The sequence below is a fragment of the Dendrobates tinctorius genome, unplaced genomic scaffold (assembly GCF_039654945.1).
Source record: "Dendrobates tinctorius isolate UK_male_01 unplaced genomic scaffold, ASM3965494v1 ptg000046l, whole genome shotgun sequence".
NCBI classification, from domain to species: domain Eukaryota; kingdom Metazoa; phylum Chordata; class Amphibia; order Anura; family Dendrobatidae; genus Dendrobates; species Dendrobates tinctorius.
The window spans coordinates 8,074,051-8,094,560 of NW_027361714.1; the positions used below are offsets into that span (position 1 = coordinate 8,074,051).

Genomic DNA, 20,510 nt, shown 5'->3' on the forward strand with positions numbered 1-20,510 from the left:
ACAAGATAAATGTGAGCCAAGCCTTCTTCTGATTTTTGAAGGTAAGGCGGATTTATTCTTTGAGTCAGTGCGATTATAGTGATACCAGATTTATAACTATTTTTTTTTAGGTTTTCGTGCTATCGCACAGTAAAAAAACTTTTTTTTAGAAAAAGTAGTTTTTTTCATCACCACATTCTGAGAGCTTTAACTTTTTTTGGTGAACAGAGCTGTATTTTATGCAGGACAAGTTGCATATTATTTTTGGTACCATTTTGGGGTACATAATTGTGAATATCTGAGGTTGTGGGTTGTAATAATCACCTAGGCAGCTTAACGAAGCAACTATTTTTTTATTCCTTGCATCCATGGTTTTATAACAACTCCGGGTAGATGGCCAAAATACATTGCTCCCAGTCCACAAGATCCCCTTCTCGGGGCCAGTAGTCTCACTGCCCCCGTACCAGGCAATACTCACTGTCTCCCAACTTTTGGTTGGCCCACAGATTTCGTATCTCTCACCAGTATAGTCTATAGTCACAGTCCATGCTCCTCCAGACGACAGGTAACACAACTGAACCCAATGTATCCAGCAGCAACAGTCCTTAAAAAAGTTCCTGAAATCCAGACAACAGATCCCTCAACTGTAGAAGCGGGATCCAGCCCAGCTGGCAACTGATCTCCAAAACTCCATAGGCCATCCATCCATGGCTCTAGGACCTCAGCCTAGATCCTCTCCCTTTTACTTCACTCTCCCAACTCCATGACTAAACATGTGGCTTTTTTTCCTCCCTCCCTGGGATCAGCCCCCTGAAAGGGCAAAAGCGCTCACACCCTCCCTCTTAAACATTTGCCTTTAGCTCAAAGAATGAAGAATATTCCAGAAGCTCATCAACTGGGACTGCATGTGAGACACCCTGTATTGACAGCTCTGCTGGTCCTATAATCTCCATCCACACAAGGGCACTAGTGGCTGGAAGAACAATGGAATGATTGAGTTCTTTGATTACTAATCTTGGGTCTGGCCTTATGTATGCATAAAATCTAGCCTGCACATCTACCTCTGCTAAAGGTACTGTCACACTTAGCGATGTACCAGCGATCCCGACCAGCGATATGACGCGGTCAGGATCGCTGGTACATCGCTAAGTGGTCGCTAGTGAGCTGCCACATAGGCAGATCTCACTAGCGACATCGCTGGGGACGGGGGTCGCTACTTACCTGTCACACCAGGCGATCCTGCGTCCTCCCGCCCGGCTCCACGCGTCGCTCGTCCTCACAGCAGGAAGCGCCGCAGGAAGCTGACGACGAGAAACAGTCCTGAACGTTCTCGCGCGATCAGCGATAACCAGCGGGGGAGCCGGTCGCTGGTAAGTATCAGACACAGAGATATCGCTAGCAATATCGCTATAACGTCACTAGTTATAGCGAAATTGCTAGCGATATCTCTTAGTGTGACATGCCCTTTACTGTCTTTGAATGGAAAGATTGATTCCTGAGGCTGAACTGACGAGCAAGCAAATCTCTAATAAAACACAGCAAGCAAATTTCTAATAAAACACATCAATAATATTAATGCAACTGTTGATCCATGCTGGAAAAAGTCTGCATCCCTTAGAGCCGTGGATTCTGCTCTATGTCCATTTGTCCAATATTATTTAGTAAGTGACCAGCTCCAAGCAATAATATGTTTGATCGCTTTTTATTCAGATTTTTCAAACACAAAATGAACAAAAACCAGCAATTCAGTTATTGTTTTTAATTTTTACTTTTTGCCCCGTTCAACGTGTGGTAAAAGTGATAAGGAGCATTATCACGGGTCGGTACAATTAAAGAGATATCAGATTTATATATTGTTTAATGCTTTGCTATTTTTACAGACTAAAAACAATATTTTACAAAAATGAATTTGTTTTTGCATAGTCATATTCTCACAGCTGTAACTTTTTTTATTTGTTTGCCAAATGGGCTGTATTAGGGCTTGTTTTTTTGCAAGATGATTTGGCATTTTCATTTAGACCATTTAGACTTTTTGATCACTTTTAATTAACTTTTTTGTGAGCCACTATGATGAAAAAGTGACATTTTTGGTGTGTTTTTAATTTATACGACATTCGCCATACTGAATAAATAACATGCCAGTTTTATATAGTGGGTGGTTCCAGATTCGGCAATACCAATGATGAGTATTTTTTTTTTGTTTATTTTTATTTTATCACAAACGCTGCGTTTTGAGTGGCAAAACGGCTTTTCGTGATTTGTATGAACATGTTTGTGTGGTTTTTTTTTACTTTATTACATGTTTCATTTAACTTTTTTGTACTTTTTCACTTAGTCCCACAGTGGGAATTTTTCTTTTGATTGCTGGTCTAATACGCTGCAGTACTTGTGTATTGCAGTACATGACACTGTCAGTGTCTCACTGACACAGCTTGTGAGATCCAGCTTAGAGCTGAATCTCACAGGCCACCTTACCCTGGGGTCATCACATTACCTCAGGGTACCATGGTAACTATCAGGACCCGCGATTCTCAGTGCGGGTGTCCGATGGTTACTAAGGGGGTCTTGTGACCCCCTTGCAACAACTTAAATATAACTGTTGCAATTGACAGCAGTATTTAAGGGGTTTATTAATCGCAAAACTGTCCGGGTTCGATATTGCAGGGTGTCAGCTGTCATATACTAGCTATACTCTTATTCCTCAGCGCTGTTAAAAAGCGCCTTTAAAGGCGTATCGTTGGTCACTAGAGAGTTAATTTCATGGTAATATTAAAGACCGGGCCAATTTTTACAATTCTGACCACTGTCCCTTTATGAGGTAATAACTCTGAAACGCTTCCATGGATCCTGGTGATTCTGACATTGTTTTCTCGTGACATATTGTACTTCATGTTAGTGGTAAAATTTCATTCAAATAACTTGCATTTTTTGTGAAAAAAATGGAAATTTGGTAAAAATTTTGAAAATTTCGCAATTTTCCAACTTTGAATTTTCATGCCCTTAAATCACAGAGATATGGCACAATTTTGGAACCAAAATTTTTTTTCGTTAGGAAGTTATAAGGCTTAAAAGTTGACCAGCGATTTCTCATTTTTGCAACACCATTTTATTTTTACGGATCACATCACATTTGAAGTCACTTTGAGGAGTCTATATGATAGAAAATACCCAAAAGTGATACCATTCTAAAAACTGCAGCCCTCAAGGTGCTCAAAACCATATTCAAGAAGTTTATTAACCCTTCATTTGCTTCACAGGAATTTTTTGAATGTTTACAAAAATGAACATTTATCTTTTTTTCACAAAAACATTACTTCAGGTCCAATTTTTTTTTTAACCAAGGGTAACAGGAGAACATGGACATCAAAAGATATTGTGCAATTTGTCCTAAGTACGCTGATGCCTGATATGTGGGGGGGAACCACTGTTTCGACACATGGCAGAGCTCAGAAGGGAAGGAGCGCTGTTTGACTTTTTCAATGCAAAATTGGCTGGAATTCAGATCGGACGCCATGTCACGTTTGGAGAGCCGCTGATGTGCGTAAACAGTGGAAACCCCCCACAAGTAACCCCATTTTGGAAACTAGACCCCCAAAGGAACTTATCTAGATATGTGGTGAGAACTTTGAACCCACAAGGGCTTCACAGAAGTTTATAACATACAGCCGTACAATTAAAAAATCATATTTTTTCCAGAAAATTATCTTTTCACCCCCAATTTTTATTTTCCCAAGGGTAACAGGTCCCCAAAAGATATTGTGCAATTTGTCCTGAGTACGCTGATACCCCATATGTGGGGGTAAACCATTATTTGGGCGCATGGCAGAGCATGGAAGGGAAGAGCGCCATTTGACTTTTTTGGTTGGAATTGGGATTGGACGCCATGCCGCATTTGGAAAGTCCCTGATGTGCCTAAACAGTGGAAACCCCCCACAAATGACACCATTTTGGAAACTAGATCCCCCAAGGAACTTATCTAGATTTGTGGTGAGCACTTTGAACCCCCCAAGGGCTTCACAGAAGTTTATAATGCCCGGGCGCGAAAATAAAAAATCATATTTTTTCCACAAACATGATCTTTTAGTCCCCCATTTTTTTATTTTACCAATGCTAACAGGAGAAATTGGACCCCAAAAGTTGTTGTGCAATTTGTTCTGAGTACGCTGATACCCCATATGTGGGAGAAAACTACTGTATGGGCACACGTCGGGGCTCGGAAGGGAAGTAGTGACGTTTTGGAATGCAGACTTTGATGGAATGGTCTGCCAGTGTCATGTCGCGTTTGGAGAGCCCCTGATGTGCCTAAACTGTTGAAACTCCCCACAAGTGACCCCATTTTGGAAACTAGACCCCCCACGGAACTTATCTAGATGTGTGGTGAGCACTTTGAACCCCCAAGTGCTTCACAGAAGTTTATAACGCCCGGGCGTGAAAATAAAAAAATCATATTTTTTTTCCACAAAAATGATATTTTTGCCCCCAATTTTTTATTTTCCTAAGGGTAACAGGAGAAATTGGACCCCAAAAGTTGTTTTGCAACTTGTCCTGAGTAGGCTGATACCCCATATGTGGGGGTAAAACACTGTTTGGGCACATGGCAGAGCTTGGAAGGGAAGGAGCACCATTTGACTTTTTCAACGCAGAATTGGCTGGAATTGAGATCCGACGCCATGTTGCGTTTGGAGAGCACCTGATGTGCCCAAACAGTAGAAACCCCCCAATTCTAACTCCAACCCTAACCCCAACACACCCCTAACCCTAATCTCAGCCCTACCCCTAGCCCTAACCCTAATGGGAAAATGGAAATAAATAAATTTTTTTAAATTTATTATTTTTCCCTAACTAAGGCCGGTTTCACATTAGCGCTTTTTCAGCGCACGCACGGCCGGGGGTAGCTCCGCCCCCGAGCCGGCTCTCTGCCCGGCGTGCCCGCCCCTTGCTTGTAGCGCCGCCTACTAGCGGACAGCGGCGCCTGCGATCGGCGCACCCTATCTTTAGCATAGGGTGCGCAGATCGTGCGCAGGCCGTGCACTAGTTGCGCTTTGACCTGCGCTGCGCACCTTTGACGGTGCGCCGTGCGCGCCAAAATCAAACTTTTTGGATTTTGGCGCGCACGGCGCACCGTCAAAAGTGCGCAGCGCAGGTCAAAGCGCAACTAGCGCACGGCCTGCGCACGATCTGCGCACCCTATGCTAAAGATAGGGTGCGCCGATCGCAGGCGCCGCTGTCCGCTAGTAGGCGGCGCTACAAGCAAGGGGCGGGCACGCCGGGCAGAGAGCCGGCTCGGGGGCGGAGCTACCCCCGGCCGTGCGTGCGCTTAAAAAGCACTAATGTGAAACCGGCCTAAGAGGGTAATAAAGGGGGGTTTGATTTACTATTTATAGCTGGTTTTTATTTTTGGCAGCTGTCGCACGCTAAAAGACGCTTTTTATTGTAAAAATAGTTTTTGCATCACCACATTTTGAGAGCTATAATTTTTCCGTATTTTGACTCACCGAGTCATGTGAGGTCTTATTTTTTGCGGGACAAGTTGACGTTTTTATTGGTACCATTTTCGGGAGCGTGACTTTTTTATCTCTTTTTATTCCGATTTTTGGGACGCAGAATGAACAAAAAGCAGCATTTCAAGAATTTCTTTTGGGGGTGCGTTTACACCGTTCCGCGTGCGGTAAAATTGATAAAGCGCTTTTATTCTTCGGGTCAGTACAGTTACAGCAATACCTCATTTGTCTTTTTTTTATGTTTTGGCGCTTTTATGCAATGAAAACAATTTTATATAAAAAATAATTATTTTTGCATCGCTTTATTCTGCGAGCTATAACTTTTTTATTTTTTCGCTGATGACGCTGTATAGCAGCTCATATTTTGCGGGACAAGATGATGTTTTCAGCGGTACCATGGTTATTTATATCTGTCTTTTGATCGCGCGTTATTGTGTTATTGCACTTTTTGTTCGGCGGCATGATAATAAAGCATTATTTTTTGCTTTGTTTTTTATTTTTATTTTTTAAGGGGTTCGCTATGGGGGTTAACTAATGGTACAGTTTTATAGGGCGGGTCGTTATGGACGAGGCGATACTAAATATGTGTACTTTTATTGTTTTTTTTTTTATTTCCAAAAAATGAATTTATTAGGGAATATATATATTTTTTAATTTATTTAGCGATTTTTTATAAACTATTTTTATACTTTTTTTTTTTTAACTATTACATTGTCCCAGGGGGGACATCACTGTCATGTGACAGATCGCTGATCTGTCACATCACAGATCACTGATCTGTCACAGGCAGTGCAGAAGGCCTCCTCGTGCCTGCGCTTTGCTGGCATGAGGAAGCCGGCTCCCTGTAGGCCCCTGAAGGTCCCTGCCTCCATTCTGGATCCGGGGACCTGCAGGGAAGGAGGCCCCCGCAGCAGCGCTGCACATTGCGCTGCTGCTTTGGTCTCAGGGAAGCACGGAGGGAGCCCATTCCCTGCCGATGCTTCCCTAAAACCCCGGTACACTGCGATCATGTTTGATCATAGTGTGCCAGGGTTAAACGTGTCGGGGGCGGTCCGTGACCACCCCTGACACATATTGCCGGGTGTCAGCTGTGATAATCAGCTCACACCCGGCCGCGATCAGCGGCGCTCACCACGCGAACGCCGCTGATCGCTATGACGTACTATCCCGTCCCTGGGAATTAAGTCCCAGGCCACATGGATGGGATAGTACATCATATGGCAAGAAGGGGTTAATATATTTTCAATAAAAATACTATTTTAATTTGTATATGGTGGCACACAAAGCTTTCTTTCTTGGTGTTATATAGAAGTTACATTTGTAAAACTACTCACGATTTGCAAGATATGTATAATAAATTATATTCTTTATTGCAAAATGGTAAGCCTTCATACTGCCTAATGAGCAACTTCTTCAAGCTTTGCTCTTAAAGGGAACCTGTCACTTGATTCATGCTGTACATACCACTGGCAGCACGACTCAGAACCTGGCTAAACAATGGGCAGTCAGGTATACTTTTCTCTGAAATGCACTGGTGTTTCAGAAAAAAACATACCGTATATACTTGAACATAAGCCGAGATTTTCAGCCCATTTTTTTGGGCTGAAAGTCCCCCTCTTGGCTTATATTCGAGTTATATACATCGGGGGGTCGGAGGGGGAGGGGAGGCGGGGGTGTCAGGTCATACTTACCCGTCCTGACGCTGTCTCTTGAGCCCCCAGCTTCTCCGCACTCTCTGTTCCTGCCTTCAGCGGTCACGTGGTACCGCTAATTAAAACTCATGAATATGCGCATATTCATGAGTTTTAATGAGCGGTATCACAGGACCGCTGAACGCAGGAAGAGAGAGCGCGGAGAAGCTGGGGGCTCAAGAGACAGCGTCAGGACGGGTAAGTATAGCGATACTCACCTGTCCTGCGTCCATGGCTGCTTGCTGCTGTCTGTCAACGGTCAGAGACTTCAGACAGCAGAGGGCGCGGTGACGTGGTTAGTGCGCACCGCGCCCCCTGCAGTCTGAACGTCACTGACTGATGACGTGGCAGATAGCAGGGAGCAGCCATGGACGCAGGACAGGTGAGTATCTGACACCCAGCGACGGAGAGGTGAGTATGTCATTTTTTTTATTTTTACATGCAGCAGCAGCGGCAGCACATGGGGCAATAATCTAAGGAGCTTCTTATGGGGTTAGCATATGGGGGAATAATCTAAGGAGCTTCTTATTGGGTCAGCATATGGGGGAACAATCTAAGGAGCTTTTTATGGGGGCAGCATATGGGGGAACAATCTATGGAGCTTCTTATGGGGGCAGCATATAGGGGAACAATCTATGGAGCTTCTTCTGGGGACACCATATGGGTGGAATAATCTATGGAGCATTTCCCACCTTAGGCTTATACTCGAGTCAATAAGTTTTCACAGTTTTTTGTGGCAAAATTAGGGGGGTCGACTTATACTCGGGTCGGCTTATACTCGAGTATATACGGTAGTTTCAAGATCAGGGAAAGACGACATGAGTCCGGGTCTGTTTCTCCCTGAGCTGTTCCAGGTGATTGACTAATCTCTCTCGAGATCTCTAAACTGTGTTTTTTCTGACAGTCAGGCTTAAGTGCAGATTTCCTTCAAGGCAAGGATTTTTGGGCCCCTACAAGTGCAAGTTGTAGCGTGAAAAGGTTGTTGTCCAGTTTTCCTCACCCCTGCACAACCCCTGCCAACCGCTCGTCCATAAAGGACTGTTTGAATTGCAGCTCGTGGTGAGTGCTACTTTTCCTTGTTCTCTACACACATCTTTTAAAGCAAGGGCTGCACAATGAACCTGAATGTACGATATAAAGATCCTATGCCTTATTTCATTAAGACTGGTATTTCATATGCCAGTTTTAATGAGGGGAGAACAGGAATAAAATGTGCCAAATTCATTGAGAGGTGCATCTAAAGGCAATGGATTTTTGGGCCATAAGAAAAATGTAACTTGGCCTTCAACTTTAACTCAAATTGCACGCATCTTGTAACTGGCGCCCTGTCTAATTTGGTTGTTTTTACCCAGTTGTAAAATTATTGCACACCAGAAATTCATAGACAGATCTCATAAGTGTTTTTGACCATGACACTTGTCTGAGACTTCCTCTTATATAATTCGATCACAGCATTCCGGAAGCAGACAGAGGAAAGACAACTCCTCTGTTCTTGGATCAGAGACACCCCATTGTGTGATTGCGGGGTCCTGATTGTTGCGATGGTGACACGATGTTGTCATGATGAAATCCGGGTCACCAGAGCTTAGAGCATGAGCAGCAACTTTATCTGTCAGTGCAGAGCTGAGAGTTTGCATAAAAAAAATCACATACCATACAGATGCGGCCTTTCCAAAACCCTGTCTGATGAACAAATACACTACTAACAGGATGCAGCAGGCCTCCACTAATAAAAGCAAGGGGCAGCACAGGTGCAAGCTACTGATAAAAACAGCCACCTCACACCTACCAGATTATGGAGGGGTTGGCTGCCTAGTGGAAAACAATGCACACTAATAGGGCTTGCATAGGACACCATTCACACAGATAAGTGTGATGCAATGTGTCTGGTTCACAGCCTATTAATGACGCCCATAGTTTTATCAGGCGGGCTGTTCAGCACTATAATATGCACCACAAAGTGACAGGCGCCCTATTAAACAAGCCAACAGAATGAGGTCTAGCTGCATCCTGCAAAGCCATATGATAAAATGAAAAAAATTAATGCATATGATAAATACATTAAATGAGGTATTGGTTAATATTTTGGTCAAAATAGATAAGCTCGCAATCCACATCATGGGTCATCATACTTGCAAGTCCTGACACTAATATCAAAAACTAAATACTTTTTTTATGTTAGCAGTTTCTGATAGTTTGCATAGCATAGGGAGGCTGCTGCGATCAGCCTGTAAAAAATTATAGTCCCATAGTGGAATAAAGTAAAAATAAATTTTCCAAATAATTATAAAAATATTAAAAAAATAGTAATAAAATGAAAAGATATTGTACCCATACATAAATATTTGTAAGAAAAAAATGTAAATAATAAAAGTACACATTACTTGGTATCACCACATCCAGAACAACTTGACCTATAAAAGTGTCCCACTAATTAACCCATTTAATGAACACCATAAAGAAATAAATAAAAAACAAGGAAAAAAACAAAGTTTAATCATCATACAAAGTCAAAAGTGTAATAAAAGGCGATCAAAAAGACGGATATAAATAAACATGTTATCGCTAAAAATGTCATCTTGTCCCGCAAACAACAAGTCGCCATACAGCTCCATTAGCGGAAAAATAAAAAGTTATAGCTCTCAGAATAACTCAATGCAAAAATAATTATTTTTTCTATAAAATAGTTTTTATTGTGTAATAGTCGCAAAACATAAACAACAGATATAACTGTGGTATCGCTGTAATCGTACTGACTCAAAGAATTATGCTGCCTTATCAATTTAACGACATGTGGAATGACATAAACCCCCCACCTCTCCAAAAGAATTCCTGAATTGCTGTTATTTGCTCACTCTGCCCACCAAAAATTGGAATAGAAAGTGTTTAAAAAATGTCATATGTCTGAAAATGGTACCAATAAAAACGTCAACTCATCCAGCAAAAAGTGAGCACTCATAGCTTTTTGGGCCAAAATCTGGAAAAATTATAACTCTCAAAATATCTTCCAAAGATCGCAGTAAGACTCGGTGCACATTTATCCTGCGCTCTGCGTTGAATGCTTACATTGGGTTTTCCATATAAATCTCTGAAATATGTGATTCAAACAGAACCCAGTCACTGTGGACGCTGTCTGACTTGTGATCCAGCAGTGTCCATCTTTTTAAGACTGCATAAAAGTGCTGTCGGACACAGTTTTGGTTTTGTGCACTTTTGAAAAGAACACCACTGAACAGAGGCCAAACGGAGTCCAGAGTAAATTTGCTGCCTTGTTATAGTGAATGGATCCTTCGGTGGTTTCATCTGAATTACGTCACTCAGAGATTTAAATGGAAACCCCCAAAGTTAGCGCTCAGCGTAAAGAGCCGGATAAATGTGATCCCAAACGTTATGTAAAATTTTCCCAATAAAAGGTTCAACTCGACCACAAAAAAAGCAAGTCCCCATTCAGGTCCATCATCTGTTAATGGAAATATAAGGGGCTTCAAAGTTAATGGTAGTACAAAGGCTCAAGAAATGCGAAATGGCTCCTCACCCTCCAAAAGAAATTCAGCAAATTCTGCACTCCCAAATCCAAATGCCCCACCTCCCTTCTGAACCCCACAGTGTACTTTAACCACATAATGCGTCTACATGTTTGGCATTTCTGAAGCGATGAGAGCCCACCTAACTTACGGGTGCATGTATGCTGAAGCACGGGCTGGGCATAACGTACTGGTGACTGCAATGTGCTGGTCACTACAAAGTAGTGGTCATTACAGAGTACTGGTCACTACAACAGAAGTTTGTAATTTTCACTCAGCAATATTCGTTGCTGCTTGTTTCTGGAAAATACCTATGGAGTCAAAATTGTCACTACACCTGTAGATAAATTCCCATAGGGGTATAATTTCCAAAATGGGGTCACTTGAGGGGGATTCTGCTCCTCTAGCAATTGGGGCTTTGCATATGGAGTCCGCAAACTGAACTAGAAAAATCTGCGCTCAAGGAGTTAAATAGCGCTCCGTTCCTCCAGAGTCTCTCCGTATGAATCATAGAATCGTAGAGTTGGAAGGGACCTCCTGGGCCATCTGGTCCAACCCCCTGCTCAAAGCAGGATTCGCTAAATCATCCCAGTCAGATGTCTGTCCAGCCTCTGTTTGAAGACTTCCATTGAAGGAGAACTCACCACTTCTCGTGGCAGCCTGTTCCACTCATTGATCACTCTAACTGTCAAAAAGTTTTTTCTAATATCTAATCTGTGTCTCTTCCCATTCAGTTTCATCCCATTGCTTCTAGTCTTTCCTTGTGCAAATGAGAATAAAGTTGATCCTTCTACAATGTGACAGCCCTTTAGATATTTGTAGACAGCTATTAAGTCTCCTCTCAGTCTTCTCTTTTGCAAACTAAACATTCCCAAATCCTGCAACCTTTCCTCATAAGACAGGGTTTGCAGACCGGTCACCATTCTGGTCGCTCTTTTCTGAACTTGCTCCAGTTTGTTGATGTCTTTTTTAAAATGTGGTGCCCAAAACTGGACACAATATTCCAGATGAGGTCTGACCAAAGAGGAGTAGAGGGAAATAATGACTTCACGTGATCTAGACTGTATGCTTCTGTTAATACATCCTAGAATTGCATTTGCCTTTTTTGCTGCTGCATCACACTGTTGACTCATATTCAGTCTGTGATCTATTAGTATACCCAAGTCTTTTTCACATGTGCTGTCACTTAGCCCTATTCCTCCCATTCTATATATGCTTTTTTCATTTTTATTGCCCAGATGTAGTACTTTGCATTTCTCCCTGTTAAAAACCATTCTGTTAGTTGCTGCCCACTTCTCCAGTTTATTTAAATCTTTTTGAATCCTCTCTCTCTCTTCTCTAGTATTAGCTATCCCTCCTAGCTTTGTGTCATCAGCAAATTTAATCAGTTTACCCTCAATTCCTTCATCTAAATCGTTGATAAAGATGTTGAACAATACAGGGCCCAGGACAGAGCCCTGTGGTACCCCACTTGAGACATTCTTCCAACTGGATGTGCAGCCATTTACGACCACTCTTTGGGTCCGATCACTAAGCCAGTTATGAATCCACCTAACAGTTGCCTTGTCCATTCCATACTTAGTCATTTTTTCAATAAGGATTGTATGAGAGACTTTGTCAAATGCTTTGCTGAAGTCAAGATATACTATATCTACAGCATTTCCTTGATCCACCCAATCAGTGATACCGTCATAGAAGGAAATTAAGTTAGTCTGACATGACTTATTAGTTAGAAACCCATGCTGACTCTGTTTAATCACTTCATTCTTATCCAGGTATTGACATACATGTTGTTTAATAATTTGTTCAAAGATCTTTCCTGGTATAGAAGTCAGACTCACCGGCCTATAGTTTCCTGGGTCCACCTTCTTCCCCTTTTTGAAGATAGGAACAACATTTGCTCTTCTCCAGTCTTCTGGCACTTCTCCTGTTCTCCAAGAATTTTCAAAGATTATGGAGAGGGGTTCAAAAATTTCTTCTGCTATCTCCTTCAGTACTCTGGGGTGTAATTCATCTGGACCTGGAGACTTGAATTCATTTAGGTTAGCTAAGTGTTTCCTCACTATCTTTCTGTTTATAGATATCCTGGATTCTTCTATTCCCTTAATAGGACAGTGAATAACAGTTGATGTTGCATTTCCTTTCTGAGAGAAAACAGATGCAAAATAGGAATTTAAAAGTTCAGCCTTCTCAACATCCTGTCTTACCATTTCATCATTTTCATCCTGTAAAAATCCTATAGCATCTTTGACTTTTCTTTTACTTTTGACATATCCCCAAAATCCTTTATTATTGCTTTTGACATCTCTTACAAGCCTCAGTTCATTTTCAGCTTTAGATAATCTGATTTGTGCCCTGCAGGTTCTGCAGACAGCATTATATTCTTCTTTAGATATGCCTCCCTCTTTCCATTTTATAAACATTTTTTTCTTCCTTTTTAGCATGTGCTTAAGTTCTGTGTTCATCCATCCTGGTTTCCTTAAATGCTTCCTATTCTTCCCTCTTTTCGGAATTGTTAACAACTGTGCTTTGAGAATTTCATTTTTCAAGATTTCCCATCCTTCCTGGACATTTTTGTCTTTAAGGATATCCAGCCATTGGATCCCTCCAATTCTCTTTCTGAATCCCTTAAAATCTGCCTTTCTGAAATCTAACCTTGACGTCTGAGTCTTCACAGGTCTTCCACCTCTAGTAATCCAAAATTCTAAAATAGCATGGTCGCTACCTCCTAGGGTCCCAGCCACTTTTACCTCCTCAACCATTTCCTCCCTGTTTATAAGGATTAGATCCAAGGTAGCAGTTCCCCTTGTTTTCTCCCTTACCTTTTGGAAGATAAAGTTGTCAGCAAGAGAGGATAAGAATTTCCTTGACCTGTTAGTTTTGCCTGAGAGAGATTCCCAACAAATGTCTGGATAGTTGAAATCTCCCATGACAACTATGTCATATTTTTTGGAGAACTTGGCCATCTGATGCATAAAGAGTTCATCTATATATTCGGCTTGCACAGGCGGCCTGTAGTAAATGCCTACAATGGTGTCCTTTCCATTGTTCTGTCCTTGTATTCTTACCCAAACAGTTTCCACAGAACTCCCAGTCTCTGAAGCTTCAATCTCTGTGCAGATATACGCGTTTCTAACATACAATGCGACGCCTCCTCCTCGTTTATCAAGTCTGTTTCTTGCAAATAAGTTGTATCCTTCTAGTCTTGTATTCCAATCATGTGTATTGTCCCACCAAGTTTCAGTGATTCCAATTACATCATATTTCTGTTCCTGTGTTAGTAGTTCCAATTCTCCTTGTTTGTTGCCCATGCTTTGTGCATTAGTATAGAAACATTTTAGTTTGTGATTGGTTTCTCTTTCTCCAATATTTTTATTAATTAGATTCTTTCGTCTTTGTTCTTCCTTTCCACTTCTAATAGCAGAGTTCTCAATAGCATTTGTCAGGTGTATGGCTTTTTCTGGTCTTTTGCTTCCCTTCCCATGTTGTTCTAGTTTAAAGCTCTCCTTACAAGTGTAGCAAGGCGACTTCCAATTACATGCTTTCCAGTCTTCGTAAGGTGCACCCCATCTCTAGCAAGTAGTCCATCGTATAAGTAGTTCACTCCGTGATCCAGAAATCCAAATCGTTGCTGACGGCACCATCGACGTAGCCAGTTGTTCACCTGCAGAATCTTATTCCACCTCCTTGTTCCATGGCCATCCACTGGGAGGATGGAAGAGAAGACCACCTGCGCTCCCAGTTCTTTCACTTTCTTGCCTAAGTCTTCAAAGTCTCTGCAGATGATTTCCAGGTCGTTTCTTGCAGTGTCATTTGTCCCCACATGTAGTAGCAGGAATGGGTAGTCATCTGTAGGTCTGAAGAGTCCTGATATCCTGTCAGACACATCTTTAATTTTTGCACCTGGAAGACAGCACATTTCTCTTGTAGTTATATCCGGTCTGCAGATAGCGGCCTCTGTTCCTCTCAGCAGGGAATCCCCCATGACCACCACTCTCCGTTTCTTCTTCACAACATTTTTCTTTCTCCATCCAGGAGGACTCTGAAGGCGTACAAGGTTGCTGTTTGTTGGCAAAGTCTTATCCTGATGTATTTCTTCATCGTTTTCCTGCGTGAGAGCCTGGTACTGGTTTCTGAGCAGTATGGGTGCTGACTGCCTCCTGATCCTCCTGCTTCTCTGGGTCACATGTCTCCATTCCTCTGTTTCTTCAGGTGCACTTCGAATTTCTTCTCTTTCTGTAACATGAAGAGATAATTCTGCTCTGTCCAAGAACTCTTCACCTTCCTTAATGATCTTCAACGTAGCTAACCTCTCTTCGAGATTTTGCAACTTTTCCTCCAACAGGGACACAAGCTTGCATTTGTGGCATGTGAAGTTTGGCTTTTCCACTGGTAAATCTGTGAACATGTAGCAAGAAATGCAGCTCAACAAATGGCTCCTGGCCTCTTCCATCTTGAGATTTCTTAAAAACGATGAAAGATGAGCCAAATTTCCGATTTCCTCTTTTCAGCTGCAACCGCCAAAACCCAGTGATCGTTGAGCTCGCGGAGACTCTTCACTTATCCCAGAAGGCACTGGGAATATGCAAATGATCTCCTCAAGACTCTTCCCCTGGTTTTCCGATTTCCTCTTTTCAGCTGCAACCGCCAAAACCCAGTGATCGTTGAGCTCGCGGAGACTCTTCACTTATCCCAGAAGGCACTGGGAATATGCAAATGATCTCCTCAAGACTCTTCCCCTGGTTATTGGCATGCTCAGGAGAAATTGTACGGCAAATTTCGGGGTCCATTTTTTCCTCTTACCCTTGTCAAAATCAAAAAATTTGGATCTGAAGTAAGCTTTTGTGAAAAAAAGTTAAATGTTTATTTTTTTCCCCACATTCCAAAAATTCCTGTGAAGCATCTGAAGGGTTAATAAACTTCTTGAATGTGGTTTTGAGGACCTTGAGGGGTACAGTTTTTAGAATGGTGTCACTTTTGGGTATTTTCTGTCATATGGACCCCTCAAATGTGATCCCTAAAAAAATTGTTTTGTAAATTTTGTTGGAAAAAGGAGAAATTGCTGGTCAACTTTTAACCCTTATAACTTCCTAACAAAAATTTTTTTGTTTCAAAAATTGTGCTGATGTAGCATAGAAGTGTGGAAAAAGATTATTTATTAACTATTTTGTGCGATATGACTCTCTGATTTAAGGGCATAAGAATTCAAATTTTGAAAATTGCAAAATTTTCAAAATTTTCATCAAATTTCTGTTTTTCTTACAAATAAACGTAAGTTATATTGAAGAAATTTTACCACTATCATGAAGTACAATATGTCATATAAAAAAGTCTCAGAATGAATGAGATCTGTTGAAGTGTTCCAGAGTTATTACCTCACACAGTGACACTGGTCAGAATTGTAAAAGTTGGCCTTAGGGGGTAAAAAAGGGGTTGCATAGTCATCGCTAGGAACCATGTGTACATAGCAATGACTATGCAGGGATACGATGAAGACATGAGGCAGGAATTTTTTCCAGGCACCGCATGGTCCTGATCCTGGAAGAAATCATTAGCATAAGAAAAGAATATAACATTTATCAACAACAAGACCATTAGTATGAGACATACAGGTAGGACTAGTGTAACATTTCTATTACCTGTATGCCCATATTAATATGTCATATACGTCCCGGGGGGGGGGTCACAAATTCACTTTAATGAACTGTACTTTACCTTTGCTTTCAGCTGGTACCAAGTAAATGATTTAGTTGAGTTGTCATCAAAGTCCCAGAATTCCAGTGGAATGAGCACTTCTCCTAAAAAGACCTTTCTCTTCAGCCTTCCCGCATGCCACACTGATATCTGAAGGGTTCGTTTCTCCATTTGGGAGCGTTCAATGGCATACTGCAAAGGAAAAAAGTATTTAACAGTAAGTATTTTTTAGAAAATTGATACTGAGTATTGCATTACAGGTGCTTTAACTAAAAACATTACCTCACATTTAGGTATTATTTATATATTTTAGAGTAAATGAGATCAATACCATTTAATTATTTTGGAATCATTAAAAAATGCTGCTGCATACAGTAATTATTGCCATTTTATACTTATTGTGACACCTCCTTCTGTCCCCTTCTCAAAACATTGACCTTATGAAGAGGCGCATAGATATCCAGTAGGTAGCCATTGATATCTAGTACATATGAAAATGACCAACTTTGTAATATATCATATCAAAGAAATCTGTATCTTTCTCTGGCAGGACTGATCTTTCTTTAAAAAAAATCTCAATTCCTGGGTCAAATCTGTATTCAGTGAAAACAATTTGCTACATTACTGAGATACTGTAGGAGATGCAGTTGCTATTGATAAGATTCTATGTAGACCAGAGGGAGAACAGCTCTGTCAGTAGCTCTTCTCTTCTTCTCTCCTCTCATCTCCTTCCCTTTACATAGAATCTTATCAATATAAATCTATGCTTAGCCACTTAATAATTCATGACGCTTCCGAAAATATCTAGAATAATTAATATAAATAGGAAGTCAAAAAGCCCATATACTCTAGAATTCTAAATATAAACTTGATTAGAATAAAATAGATAATACTAATAAAACTATAAAGGGAGACAGGTAGGAGATGAGCAGACCTGTGGAAGTTCATGTTCTGGTACCCAAAATTAAGTTTATTCCAAATTAATAAGTTTAACTCCATTCCGACATCGGGCGTAATAGTACGCCAATGTCGGACTCCCTCCCTTTGATGTGGGCTCCGGCGGTGTTCTCCTGTGGCTCCCATGATCTCTCCTCGGGACCAAAACCCTTCCAATCGATTAGAAAAAATATTTTATCCCTGACCCTTTTTGAGGCCAAAATGTCTCTCACCTCGAAGACATCATCAGAACTAACAGGTAGAGGAGAAGAGCCCGGGGCAGGATGGAATCGATTCAAGACGACTGGTTTAAGGAGAGAGACGTGGAAGGTGTTGGGAACACGAGCTAGGCGGGCAACTCCAGCTTGTAGGCCACGTTGTTAATGCGCTTGAGAATCTTAAAAGGTCCAATGTAGCGAGGTCCCAATTTGTAGGAGGGAATCTTCAATCTAATGTACTCGTTGTCCTGGGATATAAGTTGGAGAATCCAAACGCCTCTTGTCAGCGTGTCTCTTCATGCGCTCTCCAGATTTATTGAGAGCTTCCTTAGTCTCAGGCCAGATCTTGGAAAACTCTACGGTTACGGAATCAGCTGCAGGAACACCGGAGGTAGCAGTTATAGGTAGAGGAATACCTGGGTGCACCCCGAACACCGCAAAAAACGGGGACTTTGCTGAAGACTCGCTGGGATGATTATTGTAGGCGAATTCTGCCCAGGGGAGAAGATGGACCCAGTTATCTTGATGAGCATTAGAAAACAGACGTAAGTATGATACCAGCACCTGGTTAACTCGTTCCATTTGACCATTGGACTGAGGATGGTATGCAGAGGAGAAGTCCAATCTCACCTCCAGAAGTCCACATAAGGCTCTCCAAAATCGAGACGTGAACTGTACACCACGATCTGAGACAATATGTCAATGGAAGCCGTGGAGGTGGAAGATGTGTTGGATAAAAATCTTCGCCAACTCAGGAGCAGAGGGCAGCGCTGGAAGAGGCACAAAGTGGGCCATCTTGGAGAAGCGATCCACTGCTACCAGGATAGTTGTGCAACCAGACAAGCAGGGTAGATCCGTGATGAAATCCAGAGCTATATGTTGCCAAAGAACTGAGGGAACTGGCAGGGGAAGCAGAAGTCCGGAAGGTGACTGTCTGGGGACCTTGACCTTGGCACAGGAGGGACAAGACGCCGTGAAATCTGTTACATCCTGATGAAGAGAGGGCCACCAATAAAAACGGGCAATGAGGTCCAATGTCTTTTTGACTCCGACATGTCCCGAAAGCTTAGAGGAATGACCCCAGCGTAGCACCTCTTTTCTATATCTGTCTCAGGAACGTAGGTTTTGCCTGGAGGTGGGGTAATCAGTCTCACAGGAGCCACTGTGATGATCTTTGCCGGATCGATAATGTGAGTTGGTTCTTCCACCAAATCTGGAGACTGAAGGGATCGGGAGAGCGCGTCAGCCTTGATGCTCCTATGCCCGGGACGGAAACGCAGTTCAAAGTCAAAGCGACCAAAGAAGAGAGACCACCTGGCTTGCCAGGGGTTGAGTCTCTGGGCTGACTAGAGGTACGCCAAATTTTTATGGTCAGTAAAGATGGTAAACAGGTGGACCGATCCCTCTAGAAGGTAGTGCCACTCCTCTAGCGCCAACTTTATGGCTAGCAACTCGCGATCCCCGATGGAGTAATTACACTCAGGGGGAGAGAAGGCCTTCGAGAAGAACCCGCAGGTAACCAGGCGGAGACCTCTGAGAGAGCACTGCACCGGCTCCCTTGGAAGAAGCATCAACCTCCAGAATGAATGGCTTGTTCGCCTCAGGACAGTGTAAAACAGGTGCGGCCGCAAAGGCTTGTTTCAAACTGGAAAAGGCTTCTTCAGCCTCCGGAGACCAGACCGAGGAGTTGACTCCCTTGCGAGTGAGGCTGGAAATGGGCTTGATGACAGATGAAAAATGTGACACAAATTGACGATAGTAATTGGCAAAGCCGAGAAAAGGTTGAATCGCCTTGACCCCACCAAACGTGGCCACTGAAGGATTCATTTCCAGTCCAGAATCCAAAACAATGTAGCCCAAGAAGGGCAAGGAAGACTGCTCAAAAAGGCACTTCTCAAGCTTAGCGTAGAGGCGATTCTCCCGCAGGCATTGCAGCACGAGATGAACACTCCTCCTCTGGGAAGCCAGATCCGGGGAGATGAGGATGTCGTCAAGGTATACCACAATGCAGGAGTACAACAGGTCTAGGAAGATATCGTTGATGAACTCTTGGAACACCGCGGGAGCGTTGCAGAGGCCGGAAGGTATAACGAGATATTCGTAATGTCCATCCTGGGTATTGAAGGCAGTCTTCCACTCATCGCTGGGGCAAATGCAGAGGAGATTATAGGCTCCGCGTAGGTCCAACTTAGAGAAGACCCGGGCTCCGCGGAGGTGGTCGAAGAGCTCTGGGATGAGCGGCAAGGGGTACTTTTTACTGTTATGTCGTTCAGTCCTCGAAAGTCAATGCATGGCTAAAGTGAGCTGTCCTTTTTCACAAAGAAGAATCTGGCACCGGCAGGAGAAGAAGATTTCCGTATAAAACCTCTGGCTAAATTCTCCCGGACATGGCCGAGGTCTCGGCTGGAGACAAGGGATAGATTCGCCCCCTGGGCGGGGTGGTTCCGGGTCGCAGATTGATAGGGCAGTCGTATGGACGGTGCGGGGGAAGTGTCTCTGCCTCCTTATCGAACATGTCCGAAAAAGCCAAATATGCAGCAGGCAAGCCCACAGGACCTGAGGAGGCGGGAACGGAAGTGGCAGTGCGGACAGACCCCAAGCATCTCTCTTGGCAGGAGTGGCCCCAGCGAAGAACCTCACTGGTATACCAATCCAGGACTGGTTCGTGTGTCCGAAGCCAGGGAAGACCGAGCAGCAGAGCATGGGATAGGTTGGGTAGAACATAGAATGCGATCTGCTCCTGGTGCAAGGCCCCAATTTGCAGATGCACCTCTTCCGTGACCAGGGATACGGACTCTTGCAGAGGTCTCTCATCCACAGAGGCGATAACGCGGGAGTCTTCAGAGTAACCACAGGAATCTGATACTTCGTCACCTCCTTGAGCCTGATGAAGTTCCCTGCCACGCCCGAGTCCACATAGGCCACCTCCGTGCCACGTCTCTGACCAGAAACCAGCTGAACCGAGAA

General features: G+C 42.9%; 1 protein-coding gene and 1 long non-coding RNA gene across 2 annotated transcripts in view; one reads left to right on the forward strand and one right to left on the reverse strand.

The window, feature by feature from the left end:
* SYTL3 (synaptotagmin like 3) overlaps positions 1 to 20,510 on the reverse strand; it is a 185,505-nt gene that overhangs the window by 23,489 nt on the left and 141,506 nt on the right. Inside the window, exon 11 of the mRNA XM_073575690.1 lies at positions 16,411 to 16,581. Coding sequence (XP_073431791.1) covers positions 16,411 to 16,581 — 171 coding nt within the window. The remainder of the gene's footprint in view (positions 1 to 16,410; positions 16,582 to 20,510) is intronic.
* Positions 1 to 20,510, forward strand: part of LOC141089355 (uncharacterized) — a 28,166-nt gene that overhangs the window by 238 nt on the left and 7,418 nt on the right. The window contains exon 2 of the long non-coding RNA XR_012232257.1: positions 16,423 to 16,606. This is a non-coding gene — a long non-coding RNA (uncharacterized lncRNA). The remainder of the gene's footprint in view (positions 1 to 16,422; positions 16,607 to 20,510) is intronic.